The sequence below is a fragment of the Eleutherodactylus coqui genome, chromosome 7 (genome assembly GCF_035609145.1).
Source record: "Eleutherodactylus coqui strain aEleCoq1 chromosome 7, aEleCoq1.hap1, whole genome shotgun sequence".
NCBI lineage: Eukaryota > Metazoa > Chordata > Amphibia > Anura > Eleutherodactylidae > Eleutherodactylus > Eleutherodactylus coqui.
Window position 1 is genome coordinate 77,212,797 of NC_089843.1, and position 21,031 is coordinate 77,233,827.

Consider the following 21,031-nt stretch of genomic DNA (forward strand, 5'->3'; position numbering starts at 1 on the left):
AAATCAGACAGATAAACATTTGCCATTTTTCTAATCTGTTTTATTCTGATAGTAGAGCATTTTAATCCGCTGTCTATACATGCCCATGGGGGCGGCCATCTGTCCTGAGCTACATGGAACAGCATTTAGAGATATACTTTACAGCAGCCTCATGGGCCATGCACACTATGGACAGGAGCTGACCCATTGACTTGTATGGGAGACTTCTCTAGGCAAGTTCTTCAGCTGTGCAGACATCATTGTGCGGGTAGGGGGAGTAGATAGTCACAGCTGATCACCTCCAATGAATGGTGGATCCTGTGCAATCTATATATAGGTGTCACCTCTCAGGGTTAGGGTGGCTTTACACTAGCGTGTTTTTGTGCGTACATAGTTGCATACATAAGTGCGCACCCATGTACGTGCAAAAACACGCATGTACGAAGGTCCGTGCATTGCCTTCAATGGAGCCGTGACTGCTGCCGGTACCCCGTAATTTTTTTTAGGGAAGGGCTTTTAATATAAGCCCTTCCCTGAAAAACAACAATTTTAGTGTAAAAAACAAAAAGTACCTGTCCGCTGATGCCGTGTCCCCGCGGGGATGAAGAACACATCTGCTGCATGCGGCAGATGTTTCCTTCATCCCCGCGTGGAAAAAGAATTCCCTGCCGCCCCTGCCACATCTGTGACAGATGCAGCAAAGGAATTCTAAATCCCTGTAGGGAATAAAGAATTCCCTACCACAGCTGCCACAGATGACAGCTGCGGTAGTGGATCAAGCTGCCGGCATCCAGTAATTGTTTTTCGGGGAAGGGCTTTAAATATAAGCCCTTCCCTGAAAAACACTCAGTCAATTAGAGGCAGCATTTACTTACCCATTAATAAATTCATGAATGGGTGTGTGAGTACTGCCTCTGATTGGCTGAGTGCTGGGACCAATCAGAGGCAGCTCTCAGCTGTCATTCAATAGCTGAGAGCTGCCTCTGATTGGTCACAGTGCTCAGCCAATCAGAGGTAGCCCATTCAGCAGGCGGGGATTTTAAATCCCAGTCTGAAGCCACCCTAATCCTGCCTGTGATGTTACTAAGACGACAGCTGCAAAGTTTTCTCTACAGATCTGGAAGTGACAAACTAGTATTAGGGTCGGTGGTCAGAGTAACAAATGCAGGATTTTAGAATTATTTTTGGAAAAAAAAAATTTGCCAAAATTTCTTAAAAAATGTTTAATAAAAATGTGATTTTTATAATAGGGCATTTTGTGATGATACATTCCCTTTAAAAGAATTGTTCAGTTGTGAGCTATGTAATCCACTCGGTGCATTCAGCGGCAGGGTTTGAACACTGACAATAGGGGAACAGCGGGGAAGGTAACTATAAAACTTACCTCCCCGGACTAAGTGGGTCAGCTACTGTGAGTCCATAAGCTTAGAGCTTAAAGTAGCGGACAAAGTCTCCGTAACTAAATGGCATCCCCTCTACAGTAACACTCTAGCTCCAGTTACAATTGGCTATCTACTGTTTCGAGCTATGTATAAGTGTATAGCCTCTGAATTTAAATGAGACTGTTCCCGTTATCTGACAGCAAACAGCTCTTGAGGATGGTGAAGGATTGAAAGGCAAATTATATTGGAGCGTTGTACAATTTATACAGTAATTAATCTTTCTATAAAACTGGAAAATCTCTTTTAAAATGACAAAGAAGTGTCCCCTGATGCAGTAGGGCTGCCTTCTCCATAGCACCCCTATAGAATATAGTAGGGGACTATTGTAAATGTCTGTAGATGTCTGGATGATAAAACATGATGTATGTGAATATATGATCTAAAGATAGTGAAGCTCTTGCAGGGCACCCACTGCTGCCTCTACCTGTGAACCAGAGCCCAATGTAGGTCGCATTGGTGAAAGCTATGACCAACCTGCGGTGGATGTGATTATTCCCTTCATTCTCAGTGAGTCGGTACAACCATATTGAGAATGTATTATTCCTTATGAGCTATTCCTAATTTGCACACAGAGGGATGACTAAGGTACTTAGGTCCATCGGCACCGCTGTGACTCAATCGGTGGTTGCCGATGTTACCCTTATTAAGGACCCCAGGTCTTCCATGTATGTGCACCTATTGGACCCTATCTAAAAATGTTAAGGCTCTTGGAATGCAGTGTCACAAGAAGAATAGGGAAATAAGCTTATGGCTTTCAGAATCCAATGCGAAAAAAAAGCAAACTTAACTCTGTATATAAGTGGCTTGTCCAGGACTAGAAAAAAGGGATGTGCTGTTTTTCCAGATGCAGCACCACATCTGCCCATGGGCTTTATCTGGTACTGCAGCTCAGCTCTATTCACTTCAATAGCTCTGCTGTTTCTGGAGTCTTTAAGGGGTTCATATAACATTTCTTCTAGTGTCTCAGTATTTTAACCTAACCTAAGGTCATGAAGTGGAACCTACACTGCAAAAATAATGGTGTCAGAAGCAGGAATCATGATGAGATGATATACACTAGATTCCACTTTTGCCTCCGTGCAAATTCGGTTACGGACACAGGGAGTAGAAAGGAAACTGAGGGTCCTTTTTAGGTTATAAATAAAGGATGTGCTATTTCACCTGCACTTCAGCATACAGGAGAGCAATGGGGGGGGGGGGGGGGGGGGCGGCAATAACCCTGCAAACCTCTATCCCTGTAGGTTGGGTTGCATGTTTAACCCTTTGAAGGACCAGGCTGTTTTGTACCTTAGGGTGGTTGTTTTTTACAAAAATAATTTTTGCAGCTTTTTCCATGACATATAGGGCGATTTTTTAAAATATCTTTTTCACTGACTTTTTTTTTCTGGTTTTTAATTATATTGGGGGTAAAAAGCTAAAAAAATTTTTTTTCGACATTTATAGTTATTTTTTTTCACATTTGTATATTTATGCTAAAATAAAGTATAGTAACGGACTTCTCATTTTGTTTCGGACGTTTTGATATATATCATGTATAGTTTTGGATTATAGGGAGCTTATAGCGTTTTGGTTGGCGTCGGTTTGGGGTTATTTTTTTTCTTGTGTATATATTGTTGTTTTATTCTATAATTTAGTTTTACTGATGTATGTAATTATGTTTTTTACCATCTATGTCCCCCATGACGTTATGTAAGACCACTGGGGGACATGCACATGTTTTTTTTTATTTGACACTTTTGGCATGCATAGGAGCCCCAGTTACAGGGGAAAACGGCCCCTGCAGTGACAGTAGTAACTGGCAGAGCTGGTTGGGGTCTAGTACGACCCTGCAGCTCTGCTGTCCCAGGGAATCCCAGCGGTCACGTGACCCCCAGCGCCCGTAGTGGAAGTTATACTTCCACTTTCTAGTACACAGTGCTCATTGAGCGCTGTGTACTCGGGGAAGGAAAAGGCAGAAAGGGTTAAAAACCCCTCCTGCCTTCTCCTCCGGGTTATCAACTGTTACTAACAGCTGACAACCTGTCCTGTCTCTTGATTGATTACGGAGCCAGGAGGCTTAAATCTCCAACGTAATTTTACTATCGGCACGGCTTTAAGCCCAGGACCAAGCGTTGTATATTTACCGTGCTTGATCCTCAATGTGTTAAACCTGCACTCTGTACTGACTGCAGACCTTTGGGAGTATGGAACCGCTAGGTGCTCTGGTAAAGTGGGATTAGTATTCTGTTGAGTAGCTAGTGGGTCTGGGGGAACAATGTTTCTTCTTATACAGTGATTGTCAAGTTACAATGGCCTCAGGATACATTATTTCAGCATACAATGGTCTTTCTTGGGGCATTGTAACTTGAAATCAGGTCCAGCATGCAATGTCACAGACAGTCCGGCACATAGCTGGAAAATCTGGTAAACCACTATGGTTGTTTCAATAATAAAAGCCTTGTATTACTGAAGCGCATGCACTGATTGGCTGTCCAGTAGCGCCTCTCTACAGTTCTGTGCGGTACTACTGATGGGAGCCATTTAATAGCTGCAGTGGTCATGTGGAGCCCCACTGGCTCCCTGCAACCCCTGGTACCAGTGGGTACCAGAGAATCGGCGAGACAGCAGCGGTGGGGCAATGATGAGTATGTATTCCATTATTTTACTACTACAATCTGTGCAAGGTTTTGCATAACTTTATGTCCCCAGATAGCCCCTTTAATATTTGCCCTTTTAATGCAATTTTTGAAGCAAGTGTCTAGATTGGATTGTAAACGGAGTCAGAAGATTGCATTGGCCATCTTGGATGGCTGAAAATGGGATCCGGAACCGGTGGATTAGAGCGACGGCAGAGAAGAGCAACTGCAGGTAACATGCTCCCCTCCCCCTCTGGTCCCAGGGCAGAATTTTGTCCCAAAACCAGATGGTTGCTTTAAAGGGAATGTCCCACAAAACTAACTTATCCCTATCTGCAGAATAGGTGACAAGTAGCAGACTGATGGGGTAAGCCGCCGAGATCCCCACTGATCATGACAATGTTTGTGCACTACCACACCATTCATTTTTAGGGGACTGACAGAGATTGCCGAGTCCTGTACTCAACTTGCCTTTGGCAGTCCTATATAGACAAATGGAGTGGCCACACAGTGTGCTTGCCTGTCCCTGCTCCTCTCCAACATAGAAACTACCTGTGAGTAGCCACACACAGATAAGCATTTCTGTGCCCAGATGGTTGGGGGCTATAGGTTGTGCACCCCTGGTGCAGATCAATAAAAGAAGGATTGCAAAAATGTACATACTGTATCCTTAACACCTAAAACTATCTGGAGTTCGTAGTTTGAAGTTAGATTTTGGTTAAGGACTGAGTCTAGGGTCAAACCTTGATAACCTGTTTATCCAATATTTTTTTTCTCATCAGCCATGGGTCTATCAGCTGTCTTCTTCTACCTACTGTATATCCGTAATATTCTGCCCTCTAGTGTTCTGAGTACGGGCAACAGTGAGTTTGGTTACGGTAAACTGAGAATGCCAAGTGTTCACATAACTTTTTATTCCTGAACTTCCCTTCGAAAAATAGGTATGGCCAGAGGGTGATGCGGTTGCTCTACAAGGATCATTTTTAATAGATGGCACCAGCCACACGTGCGTTTGAACCAGAATGGTAAGCTAATTGTCCTGAACAGAATGTGTTCCCTTCTACTCATATTTAGTGTTATATTATGAAAGAAGCCATACATGACTAGGCAATGTACACTTCCAAGGTCAATTACCGGTATTGGAAAGAACCATCCGCCACCAATTAGCTCAAAATGGCAGCAATCACAAAAAAACAAACATTTCTCGAGAAAAGAAAAAAAAAAGTCAAACCATGAAAACACTGCAAATCTTTATTCCCTGTCATTAAACATTGAAATTGATACATTATAAATTCCCCCAATGTATATTGTTCACTAGGCCAAGAACCCATTCTGTATGTACGAACATGAGCGCCAGCCTGCGCTAGTGGGCTTATGTACTGCAAGCCATAGAAGTCCATTCCAATAAATCGTTTCCCCGAAGCACGTGATATTTAGAGGTTATTATATCAACAATCAAAGAAAACTTCTGCAGAAGAACTTGATTAAATTTATCAAAAGTGAACATGAAATGAGAAGAAAGTCTCAGCACGGGGTGGAAATAAATCTCTACAAGTGTCTCTTTCATGAGACTAAGATTAAGAAGTGTGGAGAGCTTGATATGCACAAAAAAACAACATCAGAAGGAAACAGGCGCCTGCAGTACTACGTTTTATTTAACCCTGTGATTGCTGCGCCAATGTCACATGTGGTCATACATCTTCCAATGAAGGATAAACTAAAACCTCTCAACACCCTTGATATTTACAGTATTGTACAACTGGATCTAATGGTGTCCAATGATTTTAGACAGAACAGGAAATTATTTTTATTCATACAAAAATACTGGATTTTCATTTGGAAACGGTTAATGCAAACACTTTTATAAAAGTTATAGCCAGGCCAGCTCTGCTACATGGTGATGACTCTACAGTAATTCTTTACAAATACAAGGAATACAGGAGGGCGAAATACTTGGGAAATACTGGGCTCAAGACAATATAAAATGATTCTCTACATGGCATACCCACAGTTTGAAGCCTAAGTACTGGTGAGATTTAGTTACGGAAAGAACTTTTTAAAAAGTTCATATGGTTTATCAACTTTTACACAAGTACAGCGGTGCTTGAAAGTTTGTGAATCTTCAGAATATTCCATATCTCTGCTTCAATTTGACCTAAAACTACATCCGAGTATCACACAAATCATAAAAGTAGATAAAGTGAACCAAATCAAACAAATGAATCAAAAGGTATTAGATTTTTTTGAGGAAAATCACCCAATATCACATGTCCGTGAGTGGCAAAAGTTATGAACCTTTAGGACTAGCAGATAACTTCAAGGTAAAATTAGATTCAGGTGTTTTCAATCAGTGGGATGACAATCAGGTGTGAGAGAGCAAACGGTGTTATTTAAAGAACAGGGATCCATTCAAAGTCCGATCTTCACAACACGTTTTTGAGAGTGTAACATGGCAAGAACACAGATTTCTGAGGACCTCCGAAGAAGAGTCGTTGATACTCTTCAGACTGGAATAGGTTACAAAACCATCTGTTAAGAGTTTGGATTCCACCAAGCCACAGACAGATTGTGTACTAATGGAGAACATTCAAGACTATTACCCTCCCCAGGAGTGATTGACCAACAAAGATCACACCAAGAGCAACGTGTATAACAGTCCACGGGTTCACAAAAAAATTCAAAGTAACCTCTAAGCAACTAAAGGCCTTTCTGACATTAGCCAATGTTAAGGAGTCCACTGAACAACAATGGTGCGCATGGCAGGATGGCAAGGAGAAACCCACTGCTCTCCAAAAAGAATATTTGTGCCCATCTGCAGTTTGCGGAGGACCACCTGGGGAGGCCAGAAGGCTATTGGAACAATATGTTGTGGATGAGACCAAATAATACTTCTCATCTAAGCCAAAAGCTTTATGTCTAGAGTAAGGAAAGCACTCCATTACGGCATAAATACCTCATTGAGGTTGGAATATCATGGTTTGGGCCCGTTTTGCTGCAATTCAGCCAGCTTGTCAACATTGATGGAGCAATGAATTCTGAATTAATACAGCAAATTCTAGAGGAAAATGTCAGGACATCGGTGAGCCGAATCTCAAGAGAATGTCAGTCATGCAGCAAAACAACCCAAAGCATGCAAGTTGTTCCACAAAAGAATAGTTAAGAAGAATAAAGTTTTGGAATGACCAAACAGTCTTAAGAGAAATATTCTGGAAGGAGCTGAAGTGAGCAGTTCATGGGAGGAAACCCACCAACATAAGGCCTCATTCACACGAGTGCTGTTTTAGTGCAGTATAAGCACGTGAAAAGATTGCAGCTATACTGCTCTAAGGATCGCGTGAACTGGTGATTTCCAGCTATTTTAATTAGCAGTGAAATTGTCCATTCACATGATCAGGAGGTGCGTGTTATCCAGCTCCCATAGGAGTCTATGGAAAGCACGCTCCAAGGATAGGCCAGGTCCTTACTTTTCTTACACCACGGACCTTAGATGGAAGCATTGTAGTTGCAAGTCCTACCTTTGTTAGGTGTGAGTGTTTGGCGCGTCTAGAGTTCTTTCATCTGAACGGCTCTGTAGGATATCATTGGTTCTAATAAAAGCACTTTGTGTGCTTCTAATGCGCTAAAACAGCGCTAGTGTGAACAAGGCCTAAGAGTTGAAGCGGTTTTGTATCGAGGAAGGGGCTAAAATTCCTCCAAGCCAATGTGCAGGACAAATCAATAACTAGTGCAAATGTATACATGCCGTTATTGCTACACAAGGGGTTCAAGCCAGATACCGAAACAAGGTTGTGAGATCAATCCTCACTTGGTTCAGGTAGCCGGCTCACGGTTGACTCAACCTTCTGAGGTCGGTAAAATGAGTACCCAGCTTGGTTTGGGGGGGAAGGTAATAAATAAATTACCTGAAAGCGCTGCGGAATAAGTTGGCGCTATACCAAGATTTATTTATTTTATTTTGCCACTCAAAGTAATATCAGATCATTTGCCCAAATAAATGCCAGGTCTAATACTTTTGACTCCTTTGTTTGATTTGGTTCTCTATCTCCTTTTAGGACTTGTGCAAAAATGTGATGTAGTTTTAGGTGAAATATAAGCAGAACTATGAAAACTTCTGAAGGGTTCACAAACTTTCAAGCACTACTGTATCTCAGACACATCACTCTTAAGCCTTAGGAAACTGCATAACAGAAACTGAACTGCAGCATCTTTTGACTTGTATATTTCTTAAAGGAGTATTCCCATCCTAGATGGTCATAGAATACAGCTATGATATTTCATATAGCATTAGGATTCCCTTTGAGGGGCAATATTTTTTTGCACTTAAATGCATGTATTTTGTGCGGATGATCATTTTCGCAGTAGGGTTTGAAAAAAAAATTCTGTAGTCTCTCTTTAAAGGGGTTGTCCCGCGCCGAAACGGGTTTTTTTTTTTTTCAGTAGCCCCCCCGTTCAGCGCGAGACAAACCCGATGCAGGGGTTAAAAAAGAAAACGGGATAGTGCTTACCTGAATCCCCGCGCTCCGGTGACTTCTTACTTACCTGGTGAAGATGGCCACCGTGATCTTCTCCCTCGGTGGACCGCAGGTCTTCTGTGCGGTCCATTGCCGATTCCAGCCTCCTGATTGGCTGGAATCGGCACGTGACGGGGCGGAGCTACAAGGAGCCACTCTCCGGCACGAGCGGCCCCATTCAGAAAAGAAGAAGACCGGACTGCGCAAGAGCGTCTAATCCGGCGATTAGACGCTGAAAATTAGACGGCACCATGGAGACGAGGACGCTAGCAACGGAACAGGTAAGTGACTAACTTCTGATAACTTCTGTATGGCTCATAATTAATGCACAATGTACATTACAAAGTGCATTAATATGGCCATACAGAAGTGTATAGACCCACTTGCTTTCGCGGGACAACCCCTTTAAGGCCTCCTGCACACGGGAGAAAATTCTGCGGCAGAATTTCCGTCTGTGCCCGCTGCCATAGGATTACATTAGATAATGCAATCCTATGCAGACAGCCGCGATTTGACCGTGTGAAAACTCGTGCGGTAAACAAATCACGGCATGTCCTATTTCTGTGTATGCTTCGCAGAGGCTGGCACAGAAACATCAAGGCTGACATGCCGGCTCTGCTCTGCGCATGTGTCGGCTGGGCGGCAGCTGGCACATAGCAGAGCGGAGAAGACGCCAGGAGGAGGTGAGCCGCGGTGGTAACTGCAGGGGCGCGGCTCGCATCACGCTGTGAGAATTCTTGCAGCGGGATCCGACCCGGCCATCTGCAGGAGGCCTTATCCAATAAAAAGTGTAAGAGAGGAGAGATAAAAGCTAAAAACTAAACCATCCATCCAGCCTCACTTGCAGATCTCCTACTGAGACTTAGACTGCAGTTTATATATACAGTGATATGTAGAAGCTGCAGAAGATAAATGGTACAAAATTTTAATTACAGCCTACTGCAAAAATGATTGTGAGCCCCCAAATTTTTTTCCCTAAAAGAAGTCCATAGCCATTAAAGGGGTTGTCTAGTTGTAAACTATTTATGGTCTAGCCTCAGGATTAGTCATCAATAATAGATTGACAGGGTTCTGTCACCAGGGACAATTGTCGATCAGCTGTTCTTTGGGCCGATGCGCTTGTGTACGAAGCTGATTCCTGCAGGAAGCAGATAGCTCCATTCTCACTGCAGTGGGCAGGCTTGGTATTGCAGTTTGAACTGAAATGAATGGAAACTTTGCGTGTAATACCAAGCCTAATGACTGGAGTGAGAATGGCGCCATCTGCTTCCTGAAGGAATGAGCTCAGTACACAGGCACATTGGCCCAGAGAACAGCTAATAAGCTAGGGTCCCGCCAATCTACTATTGAGGACGTATTCTGAGGACAACCCCTTTAAGGATCATGGGAGTCTTGGCAGTCAGATCCCCAACAATCCCTATATTATAGCATACCCTAGTGATGGGTCATCATTTACTATAGTGGGAAAGCCATTTAAAAGGGTTGCCCCACTTGTAGCTGTTTTGCTGCAGGAAGCAGACAGCTCCTTACATTGGACAGTGGCCCAGGTTAGTACTGCAGGCTGAGTCTCCTTCATGTCAATAGAACTGAGCCTGCAATAATAACCCAGGCCACTGCACTATATAAATAGCAGTCTGCTTCTTGCAACAAAACTGCTACAAATGGGACAACCCTTTTAAGTAAGGGTTAAATATGACTTTTAAAATGGCTCTTGTAACTTATGTCACATTTTAAATTGGTGAGGTATGAAGGAACAATCCCATGGAGGAAAAAGTTTAGTTTTAGGCGTTTTACCCACACATTGTTCTGAAATTTGATTTGGATCCCATCTCCTGCTCTTTCAAAGATATAATTATCCAAAATGGTTTTAGAAAGTGTCAAAATATTGACAGCTGAAATTCTGCTTTAAGAGGTTATTTCATGAATGCTTATCCATTGGCAGCTCTATACGCAGGCTAATGGATGTAGTCTCAAGCAGAAAACCCAATATATCATATCCAACAGGGCATATATGGTCTTAGGAAGACAGCCCATTTAAAAAGGCATTCTAGGCCCCCATATCAGCGGATTCCCAAGGCCGCTGTCACTGCAGTCAGCAGAAAGCACTGATAGCACAGGTGTGGGTATTGCGGGAGAAGCTCCCACTGAATTCTACTTCCTGCTGTAACAGCGGCCCTAGGAATCCAAGCAGTGGGTCCCTGCTGATGGTCATTAATAGACAAGACCCGGAATACCCCTTTAGTGAATCATGAATCTCCATAATATTGAATGTAATAAAAAGAGAAGCTCCATCTATCTTACTCTACCGTACATTCCCATCAGGTGAGATAAACCGGATACATGGTCTTCGGCTGCTCTGTTAATTTAATGTATATAATCCTTATCCATCTGACCCTGAACTAAAAATACATTTGGTTTGAACACTAAGGAAAGAACTGCAACAATGTCAGTCTGAGCCCCGATCCATGTCCACATGTGAAATCTGCAGGCTGACATTAGGATTGGGGCTGACCTTCTTCATGTAGATCCATCAGCTGTATATAGAGCAGTAGGTCGGTATTTTAGATTTGATTATTACCAGGCTTTCCTGTATAGGAGAAAAGAAAGAAAAACGGTAAAATTAACTTCAAATAAACTATAAAAGTCAACATTTAGTCTAATAAGTCTGTACACATTAGACTCTTACAAGTCCAAATCCATGACATCTCCAAAGGCCTCACGCACATGACAAAGCTGCAGTAAGAAGCCTTGTATGGCGGTTCTCATCGTCCCTAACGACCATATTACACTCCATGTCTAACCATTTGCTGCCTTCCTGGGGCACTGCATTTTTCCCTAGAAGAACCTCCGTAATGTGGCATACTTTTAGATTGTATGAATCTATGAGAAAAAAAAAAAAACAGTTCATGCCCCAATGTCAACTCAGAGGCCCATACAGAGATATTGTATTGGCTCATAACTTTTTTTTTTTGGTGCCATATCAGATGTTTATGACACCCATCTATAATATTGACATGGGTCTTCACAATTGTGGAACATCATTACTAAATAACGTACTACAGAAGTAGCTACTGTTGATGATTCAATTAAACGTGTTCTAATAACTAACTGCAATGTACTACAATGCTGTAAATGTCAAGTTAATGTTTGCTATCTCTGTACCCATACAACACCAAAAGGCAGCAGCAACATACATTTCTGGATTGACATGCTCTGGATTCTGTAAAGTACTCGGCATTCTTAGGGTGGCTTCACACGAGCCAGCTATTGGCTTAAAAGCGTGATTTTGACCAATCACTATCCTGTGTTAACCTGTGGACCTGATAGGGTACCGAGTAAGAAACCACCCAGCAGTCACTAGTTGCTTCCTTTAGCAACTGTGAGTGACTTCTTGCAGAGTGTGAACAGGCAGTTGTTCATCTTCGAATGACTGCCTGTTCACAGTGAATGGAGGCGGGCTGCCAAGAAAAGATCTCCATTGCATACCATGTCCATTCACTGAACAACTATTGCTCCCGTATGGAAGTACAGGAGTGATATTGTTGGGTGCCCGACAGTTGTTCTACTTAAGTTCTCCTATATGCACACTCCCTGGTGCTGGAGGTGTCTGTGAAGTTTGAACTTTATGGATACATTACCTGCCCCAACAGATGATATGATGCATATTCTGAGAGCTATGCCCTGGATTCACACTGAAAACAGGAGATTTCTGGGTAATGTCATGGGTAAAGAGCATGCCCCAAATCTGCACTTACAATGTGTAAGGCCTCATGTCCACGGGGAAAATCAGGCCCGCCGCGGATTCTTCATGGAGAATCCCACAGCAGGTCCCTCCTGCCCCGCGGGCATGAGGCTAAAAATAAGAATAAACTCACCTGTCCGGACGCTGCGGATCTTCCCTCCGTCGCTGCCGGATCTTCTTTCTCCGGCCCGGCACGTCGGCAGCGGGCCGAAGAAAGAAGATCCGGCCGCGATGGAGGGAAGATCCGCAGCGTCCGGACAGGTGAGTTTTAATTCTGATATGGGTGTTCCGCGGATCTGGACGGCTTCCATAGGCTTTAACCCCTTGAGTGGCACGCCCGGAAAATTTCCGGGGACGAGCTCCACTGCTCATAGCAACATAGCCCGGAAGATTTCCGGGCTATGTATCACTATGGGAGCTGCAGAGCACAATGCCACAAGCTGTGACAGTGTGCTCTGCCTGCACAGACCCACAGAGAACAAAGCAAGGGCTTTGAAAAACCAGCAGAAGATATTGCCGACATGTCGGCAATGTCCTGCTTTGTTTACAAGTTGCCATAGAGACCATCGGCTTGTCAGAAGCAAGCCGATGGTCTCTGTGGCAGGGAGAGCTGGTTGTTAGCTGTCAGAGGACAGCTAGGTTCTAGCTCTTACAGCAGAGATCAGAGAAAACCTCCGATCTCTGCTGTGTTAACCCTTTACATGCTGCAGTCTATGTGACTGCAGCATGTAAAGGGTTGTCACTGCAGCATGTAAAGGGCTGTCAACATCGGACCCCCGGAATGTGATCAGGGGTCCTGATGGGTCCCTGTGGAAGTCCCCTAAAGGGACAAAAAAAATTTAAAAAATTTTAAAAAATTAAAAAAAAAAAAGTAAAAAAATTATTAAAAAAATTAAAAAAAACACTTGTCTCCCTTTACTTTGTAAACAATCAAAAATACAAATCACACATGTGGTATCCATGTGCGTCGTAATGACCCAGAGAAGGAAGTTAATACATTATTTAACCCCTTAATGACATGGCCCCTTTTTTTCTTTTTTCCCCATTTCTTTTTTTCCTCCCCCCTGTTTAAAAAATCACAACTTGTCCCGCAAAAAACAAGCCCTTATATGGCCATGCCAATGGAAAAATGAAAAAGTTATGGTTCTTGAGACGCAACTGCAAAACTAGTTGAAATTCAATGATTAGACCATTTTAAAAAACCTGCCCTGGTGGGCACGACAGGGTGGTAGGACACCTGCCACTCAAGGGGTTAATAGAAGCCTGCGGGAACCGTCCCCGCGGGAGACCCGCACTAAAATGGAGCATGTCGCGTTTTTTTTCCCACACGTGGATCCACGCCTGAAGGGAAAAATCACATCCACAAGTATTTAACTACCTGTGGGTGTCCAATGCATCACTATGGGGCGCGGATCCACGTGCGGGAAAAACGCTGCAGATTTTAAATAATCCCCGTGGACATGAGGCCTAAAAGTATGGCTCAGATTTACCTTTCCCCCATACTGTTCCAGCTTCTGTAGTGCAGAGGTCACTCCGTCCTTATATTTCTTGTCCATTAATCTCCTGGAAAGCTAATAAAAGGTAAAAAAAAGACACATTGACATCAGCCTGTTGCCCAGTTACATGAATTAAAGGGGTTGTCCCGCGCCGAAACGGGGTTTTTTTTTTTCCAACCCCCCCCCCCCCCCCCCCGTTCGGCGCGAGCCACCCCCGATGCAGGGACGTACAGAAAGCTTACCGAAGCGCTTACCTTAATCCCCGCGCTCCGGTGACTTCTATACTTACCTGTGAAGATGGCCGCCGGAATCCTCTTCTTCCGTGGACCGCAGCTCTTCTGTGCGGTCCATTGCCGATTCCAGCCTCCTGATTGGCTGGAATCGGCACGTGACGGGGCGGAGCTACACGGAGCCGGCATCCTGCACGAAAGGCTCCATAGAAGAAAGCAGAAGACCCGGACTGCGCAAGCGCGGCTAATTTGGCCATCGGAGGGCGAAAATTAGTCGGCACCATGGAGACGAGGACGCCAGCAACGGAGCAGGTAAGTAAAAAACTTTTTATAACTTCTGTATGGCTCATAATTAATGCACAATGTATATTACAAAGTGCATTAATATGGCCATACAGAAGTGTATAGACCCACTTGCTGCCGCGGGACAACCCCTTTAACTACAGCAAGGTATAGCCAGAATTCACATATATGAGGGAGAACATCGTATTTCTGTATGTAAGCTACATTTGTATTGAAACAAAAGTGTAAAAGAAATTCCTCAACCCCTTATCAATCTATGATGGATATATCCATCATGGGTCTCAAGTGGAGGTATGGAGTGAGCTTGGGAGCCGAGCTTGCTTCATACCTGGGAGCGATCAGCTGTTTCTGATAGCTCAGATTGCAGCCATTTAACTGCTTACATGCCACGGTTAATGTGGACCATGGCATCTAAGCAGCTAGCTAGAGAAGGGGCCACTTCCAACGTTCCCTTATACACAATTGTGGGTTGCCAGAACAGCCTAGGGATTAGTGAAAGCTCCCAGGCGTGTCCAGTATTTCAGCCTATTAAACCCTAGCTGTGACTGGGCTTAATAAACTGCTGCTAAAAGAGATTAGATTTTATTATTTTAATTAAAAAAAAATGTAAATGAAAAATAAAAATAATTAAAAAACAAAAAGAAAGAAAAAAAAAAATACATTGTGGCATTTAAATGCCACTGTCAGAATTAAAGAGTTAACAGCTGCAATCGGTGGCACTACTGATCGGTGCTGTTGTGGGCGGTTTTCAGCTGTGAGAAACAGCATTGTGTGGAGGAAGGTCGAATCCAGAACCCCCTCCATACAAACCCCGAACATTTCATGACGTGACTGTACATCATGGGACATTAAGGGGTTAAAGTTTTTTTTACAAGTGTAAAACACTGCTAGCCTACCTTGGGCACACAACATTTGACTTGTTTGAGATGCCATCGCCCTAGTAACCCTCATTGATCTGCAGAATAAAAGGGCTGTAGTGCTTTGACTATTGTTATTACTGTTAGTCTCTTTAAGTGTCACCGACTTCCCGCCCTATAAGAGAAGTTTATGGGCTGGAAGTAGGTGACCCGCTGAGTGTGGGGATGTATTAGATTAAGGCCTGTTTCACACGGGTGACGCAATATCGCCGCGAGAAAATTGCAGCAATATCAGCGCAAGAAAAATCACAGCGATATGGCATCGGTGGTCTGTGCGATAACGGTGGTCTGTGCGATAACGGTGGTCTGTGCGATATGGCATCGGTGGTCTGTGCGATAACGGTGGTCTGTGCGATAACGGTGGTCTGTGCGATATGCCATCGGTGGTCTGTGCGATATGGCATCGGTGGTCTGCGCGATATGGCATCGGTGGTCTGCGCGATATCGCTGTGTTTTCTCGCAGCAATATCGTGATTTTGTGTTGCTACAAAGTCACAAGACTTTGTAGCGCTCTTTTGCATGGTTGGCGCTTGAAATACAAGCCCTACCCCAAAAATAAGTCCTAGCTGCATAAAAAAAAAAAAAATACCAAATACATCACCAAACAGCTGCCCTTCACTGTGCCACATCTTCTCTACACTTGTTTGTAGTTTTCTCTCAGTGCTTCCTGGTCGGAGGTTCAAATTCACCGCATCCAAGAAGCGCTGGCTGTGAATGGTTTTGTAGTCAGAGCCAGCACTCGATGAACCAATCACAGCCATTCATTCATTTAGCAACCAGCTATTTTTTTCCCTTGCAATGTTGCAGGCTACAAAACATCGCTAATGTGAAGGAACTGATGGGAAGGTGTGGGCTTCACATACATACGATTTGTAGCACTATCGCATTGCGAAAAGATCTTGCGATTTTATCGCCCGTGTGAAAGCGGCCTTACCTTCCCAATCGTTCCCTTTAACTGTATAATGGGAGGGCTACTTAGCATACATAAAGCGGCGGTTTTCAGTGCTCACAACAGGGGAACGGCAGAGGAGGTAAGTATAACACTTACATCCCCGGACTCAGCGAGTCACCTACCTCAGCCCATAAGCCTAGTTTATAGGGTTGGCAGTAGGTGACCGATTGCCTTAAATAAGTTTTTTAGATTCCCTGTTAAATAGTTTTCTTTTAGCTTTAAGGTTTGACAATATGTTTGTGCCGTGTACGGCAGGGACCACCGCATCCAGCCAATCATGTGGGTATCCAGCAGGGTTACTAAATGTACATTAGGATGGCAAACGTGGCTTATTGCCAAAGAGATAGATGGCAGCAGGAACCCAGATGGTGAATTTCTCTTTATTCCAAATTGTCACGAGGCCAGAGGAGGGGGAACAGAGGGAACTTAATGTCTCCTGGACAGAGATGGATCTCCATAAAACTGATTGAGTAGAAGAGAAAATACTTTAAAAGTAACTTTGCTGAATTTGTCCATATTACTTCACATCTGTGGCCCTTTAAGTGTCAAAGACATCAACACGAGTGTGAATGATTTATAGGCCTGAACAAACCAACCAACGGGGATCTTTCCAATCGAGACGGAAAATGTGTTTAGCCTCGAATACGTCTCATCAGAATGATATATACCGTAGTATCAATTATTTATATACAGCTAACCCGCCAGAAACTTGGGCACTAATATAGAACTGCGATCGGAAACTGAACTTTAAGGTGAAATAAAATATTTTTACTTCCTCAAAATACAACCAGCAAAGACTTCAAAAAATGCCTCATCACATCAATGGGTTGATATCCCCTTAAAGGACCAGTAACCGAAAAAGAAAATAACTCTAAATCACTAAACTTTATTAATTTTGTTTAAAAACACCAATTTTGGACAGACTCACACATATACGTAAAGTAAGGTGGGGATTTAGTTAATAGATGGAAACCAGAAATCCTTACACCTCATAACCTATTTCTCGTGATGGTATTTCATTCCGGGTGCTACATATCCACCCAACCGATTTAGGTATTGGTGAAATTCGTAGAACCCTCACACCGCAATTGAGCAGTAATATCACCGATTGGGAAGGCACTTCACTTTTGAATGTCTGAAAGCCTCCTCATTGGCTCTGCAGACATTGTATAATGACAACCCATGTATATAGAAATTCTGAATTAGTCTATAAGGTCAGAAGAGAGCAGGGATTCTTTTTATTTGATACATTTCCACACTGCCTCCAAAGCTCAAATACACTTTTGGCATATAAGCAATCTTAGCATTGTTTGATCACCCCTTATTTCCGGTTAGTACCAGCTGTTCAGACTACTGGTGGTGGCTTGAAAAAGACCATTATGGTTGAAATGTTGCCTAATTCAGGATTATGGAACAATAAAATAGAATTCCGTATTTTTCACCATTTATGCTGCCACTGTCTACTGTGTCTTCTATAACTAAAAGAAATGTTCTGTCTCTGTGACTCACCCCCTAAAGGACCGGACACTTTTCAGGGATTTTACCCATGCGGTGCTTTTACTGCCCCTACCAAAATTATTTTTGCTGTGTTTTTTTCTGTGACATATAGGGTTACTTTTAAAATCTTTTTTCACTGACTTTCTTCTGTTTTTTAGTTTTATTGGAGGGGTAAATGATTTTTTTTAACTTATAATTGTTTATTTTTAAAAATTAGTATATTTATGCTAAAATAAAGTATGGGAATGGGTTCCTCATTTTGTTTCAGATGTTTTTATATATAAAACTTTGTATAGTTTTGGACTGCAGGGTGCATATGGCGTTGATTTGCCTCAGGTCATTGTATACACACACAATATACATATTCCTGTATGTAAAGAGATTCTATATACATCCATATATCCAATGATATGATTTCGGGGTGATCTTTTCGGAAAAAATATTGAAACAATTAAGTTCTCAAAGTACATCAAATTAGGATACAGGAATATGAGGTTGTAAACAAAAAAAGTTATAACCCTAGTGGATATACACACACAATATATTTTTTATTATATAAAATTGTTTCACTTGTTTTTGTCACTATTTTTTTTCCATCTATGACCCCCATGATGTCATAAGACCTCTAGGGAACATCACATTTTTTTCATACTTTTCCACTGTAGCTAGAGCATCCATAGGAGCCCCAGTTACAGGGTAAAACATCCCCTTGCAGTGACAATAGTCACTGGCAGAGCTAATCAGGGTCTGTTAAGACTCTGCAGCGACAGGGGCCCTCGGCGGTCACGTGATCGCCGGGTCGCATAGTGGAAGTAATACTTTCACTCTTTAGTACATAGCGTTCATTCACCTATGTATGTTGAGAACTGCTTCTCTCTTCTCCTGTGGGTTCTCGGCTGTGTCTCACAGCCGAGGACCCGAGCTGCTCATGCTTGATTGCAGGAGCAGAGGCTTTAATCCATACTTCTGCTATCGTCCAGAATAAAAGCCCAGGGCCAAGTGCTGTATATTTACCGTGCTTGTTCCCTAAGGGGTAACATAGTATGTACAGTAGCACACAAGCTAAGGCAAATATGTAATTGTTATTCAGTGTCAATTAAAACAGACTGTATCCTGAAGACAACCACTTTCTATTGTCCTATTAGGACATGTGAACACCATAGAAAGGGTTCTCCAATCAGGACCCCGGTCTATTAGCCACAACAAAGAGCCGCTTGGTAGGAGAAGCTCCCAATCTGGCGGACTCCCTCTCCTTCTCTTACATGGTTAACCATTTATCTGAATTGCCACCATATAATGCTAAATTTACCCTCCAGAGGCCGCTACAGGGAATACGCCTAGCTGGCCGTATCTTCCGTTGGCAAAACCAGCTGTTTGCTTAGTGTGCCGAGACCAGCTGATCACCCCGGCACTACATACTGAAAAACTAGGTCTGATGAGACAACAACTTTAACTAACCCGGATCATCCAGCTGTAAAATAATGTACAATAAGGTTTCCTTCTACTTACACTGGTTAATAGATTCTTCAGATGAATATTCAGTGCCGGCCCCACTATGGCGCTTAACTGCACCAAACCATTCAGTCCTCTTTCAAAAACGCCACCATCAGTGTGCACCTACAAGTCAAACACACAACATGTATGTAATGTGTCGGCATCACAAGTTCCACCTTCATTTTAAAGAGGACCCGTCGTGTCCTCACGTCAACGGGGCCAGTTGTATAGCTTTGCAGCTATAGCCTGCTGACTCCAACTAGGTCTCTCCTGCTTACACCCACCCTGTATGGGCTCTTCTTCGTTTTGGTTCCCGATGCCGTGAATGCATCAAGTAGGTGTTCAAGGCTTGATTGACAGTGAGCAGTGTTGGAGTCAGCTTGGCCTCCGCTACAAAGTTATGCAGCCAGCTTCACTTATATGACAGCTCCTCTGTAAGGCGAATTTCACACAGACAAGTAAGATATTGGGACATCAAATTCGGTCCAATATCGCACTCGCCAAACATGCGATTTCACTGCGGATGTGAGGAGTTTTTGTATCAAAAGAGTCTCGCAACACTTTGGGAAAGTAGCGATCCTCCGGCATGGCTGACAGCCACGGTGGAGGATCGTGGAGCATTTTCCATTGCTTTCAATGAGAAAACCTTGTAACCCACTCACATGCACCTAGCACGCAGTGCGCTGCTTGGCCGTCCCATCGAAAACAATGGGCGATGCGAGGGCACGACAAAGATAGGACATGCCACAATGTTTTCCCGCTCTGACGTGCAATTTGATGTGGGAGGGGAATAATCGCTCATGTGTATTCAAAATAATAGGGTTCATATTTGCCTTGCAATGCACAAATCCTGCGCAACATTCTCGGCCGTATGAAGAAAAACACGTCGCTAGACGTTCTGCAGTCTGCAATGACCAAATGGAAGTCAGGCTAATATAAAGGAGTGTTTCTTAGTCTATCTGAGCTTCTCTTGCATATAGAAGCAAAGGGGAAGGGTTCTGGCTGTATTAGGCTTAACCCCCCCCCCCCTCCCTTCACCTCAGGCTGGCAAAATGGCCGCTTCCTGGTACAGATTTCCCAGCATTATTATTAAAATATGGAACTGGACAAAAGGAGAGAAATATTTTGATTGACAAAGCTCCTTATTTCTGTCCACTTTTCCTTTAAACTAAGGCTCCGTTCACATTTATATGTCAGAGTTATAGGTCGGGCGTATTCCCTGATGCACATACACCTCCAGTGTATACCTATGACATCCGAGACTGTATAGGCATACAGAGGTATACGTCGACCACTATTAAGAAACTATATCGCACAGTATATGTTTTTGCGCTGGCCCACTGTATATTATAAGAGCGCAGAATAAGAATAAAAGGATTGATGGTGGCCGGCGGCCATGTTCAGCTTGTACACCTGGAGACTTCCTGGCACATACGCTGAGAATATGGTAATAACAAGATGAACTCAGCCTAAAGCTTCACGGCAGAACATTATTAAAATGTTTATTATAGCGGAGGACCCCTTACAGTGAAATATCTGTTTCTGTACTTCTCCATGTGTAACGCAGAGCCAGGTACGTGCCTGTCCGACTCTCCCCTGCTCCTCCTTACCTCCCAGATGCTACTAGGCTCAAACGGCATAACGGAGACAAGGAACATGAGTTGGACCCTTGCCTATAAGGCCATTAGGCCCCATATTTTGTCACATAGAGGGCAAATTTTTAATATCTTTTTCACTTAAAATAAAAACATGGGGAAAAAAATGATATGGGGTAATGTAAAAATTTACATTTATAGTCCTTGGTTTTAAATTATATTTAAGTATAGTACAGAAATTATTTGGACATTTTGATC

The 21,031-nt window shown here is 43.2% G+C and overlaps 1 protein-coding gene across 1 annotated transcript in view; it reads right to left on the reverse strand.

Annotated features, from left to right (window-relative positions):
* Positions 1-5,266: 5,266 nt before the first annotated feature.
* PACRGL (parkin coregulated like) overlaps positions 5,267-21,031 on the reverse strand; it is a 36,311-nt gene continuing 20,546 nt past the window's right edge. Inside the window, exons 6-9 of the mRNA XM_066573232.1 lie at positions 19,194-19,301; positions 13,780-13,860; positions 8,949-11,134; positions 5,267-8,424 (exon numbers count right to left, since the gene is read on the reverse strand). Of these exons, the coding sequence (XP_066429329.1) occupies positions 11,078-11,134; positions 13,780-13,860; positions 19,194-19,301 (246 nt within the window). The 3' untranslated portion in view covers positions 5,267-8,424; positions 8,949-11,077. The remainder of the gene's footprint in view (positions 8,425-8,948; positions 11,135-13,779; positions 13,861-19,193; positions 19,302-21,031) is intronic.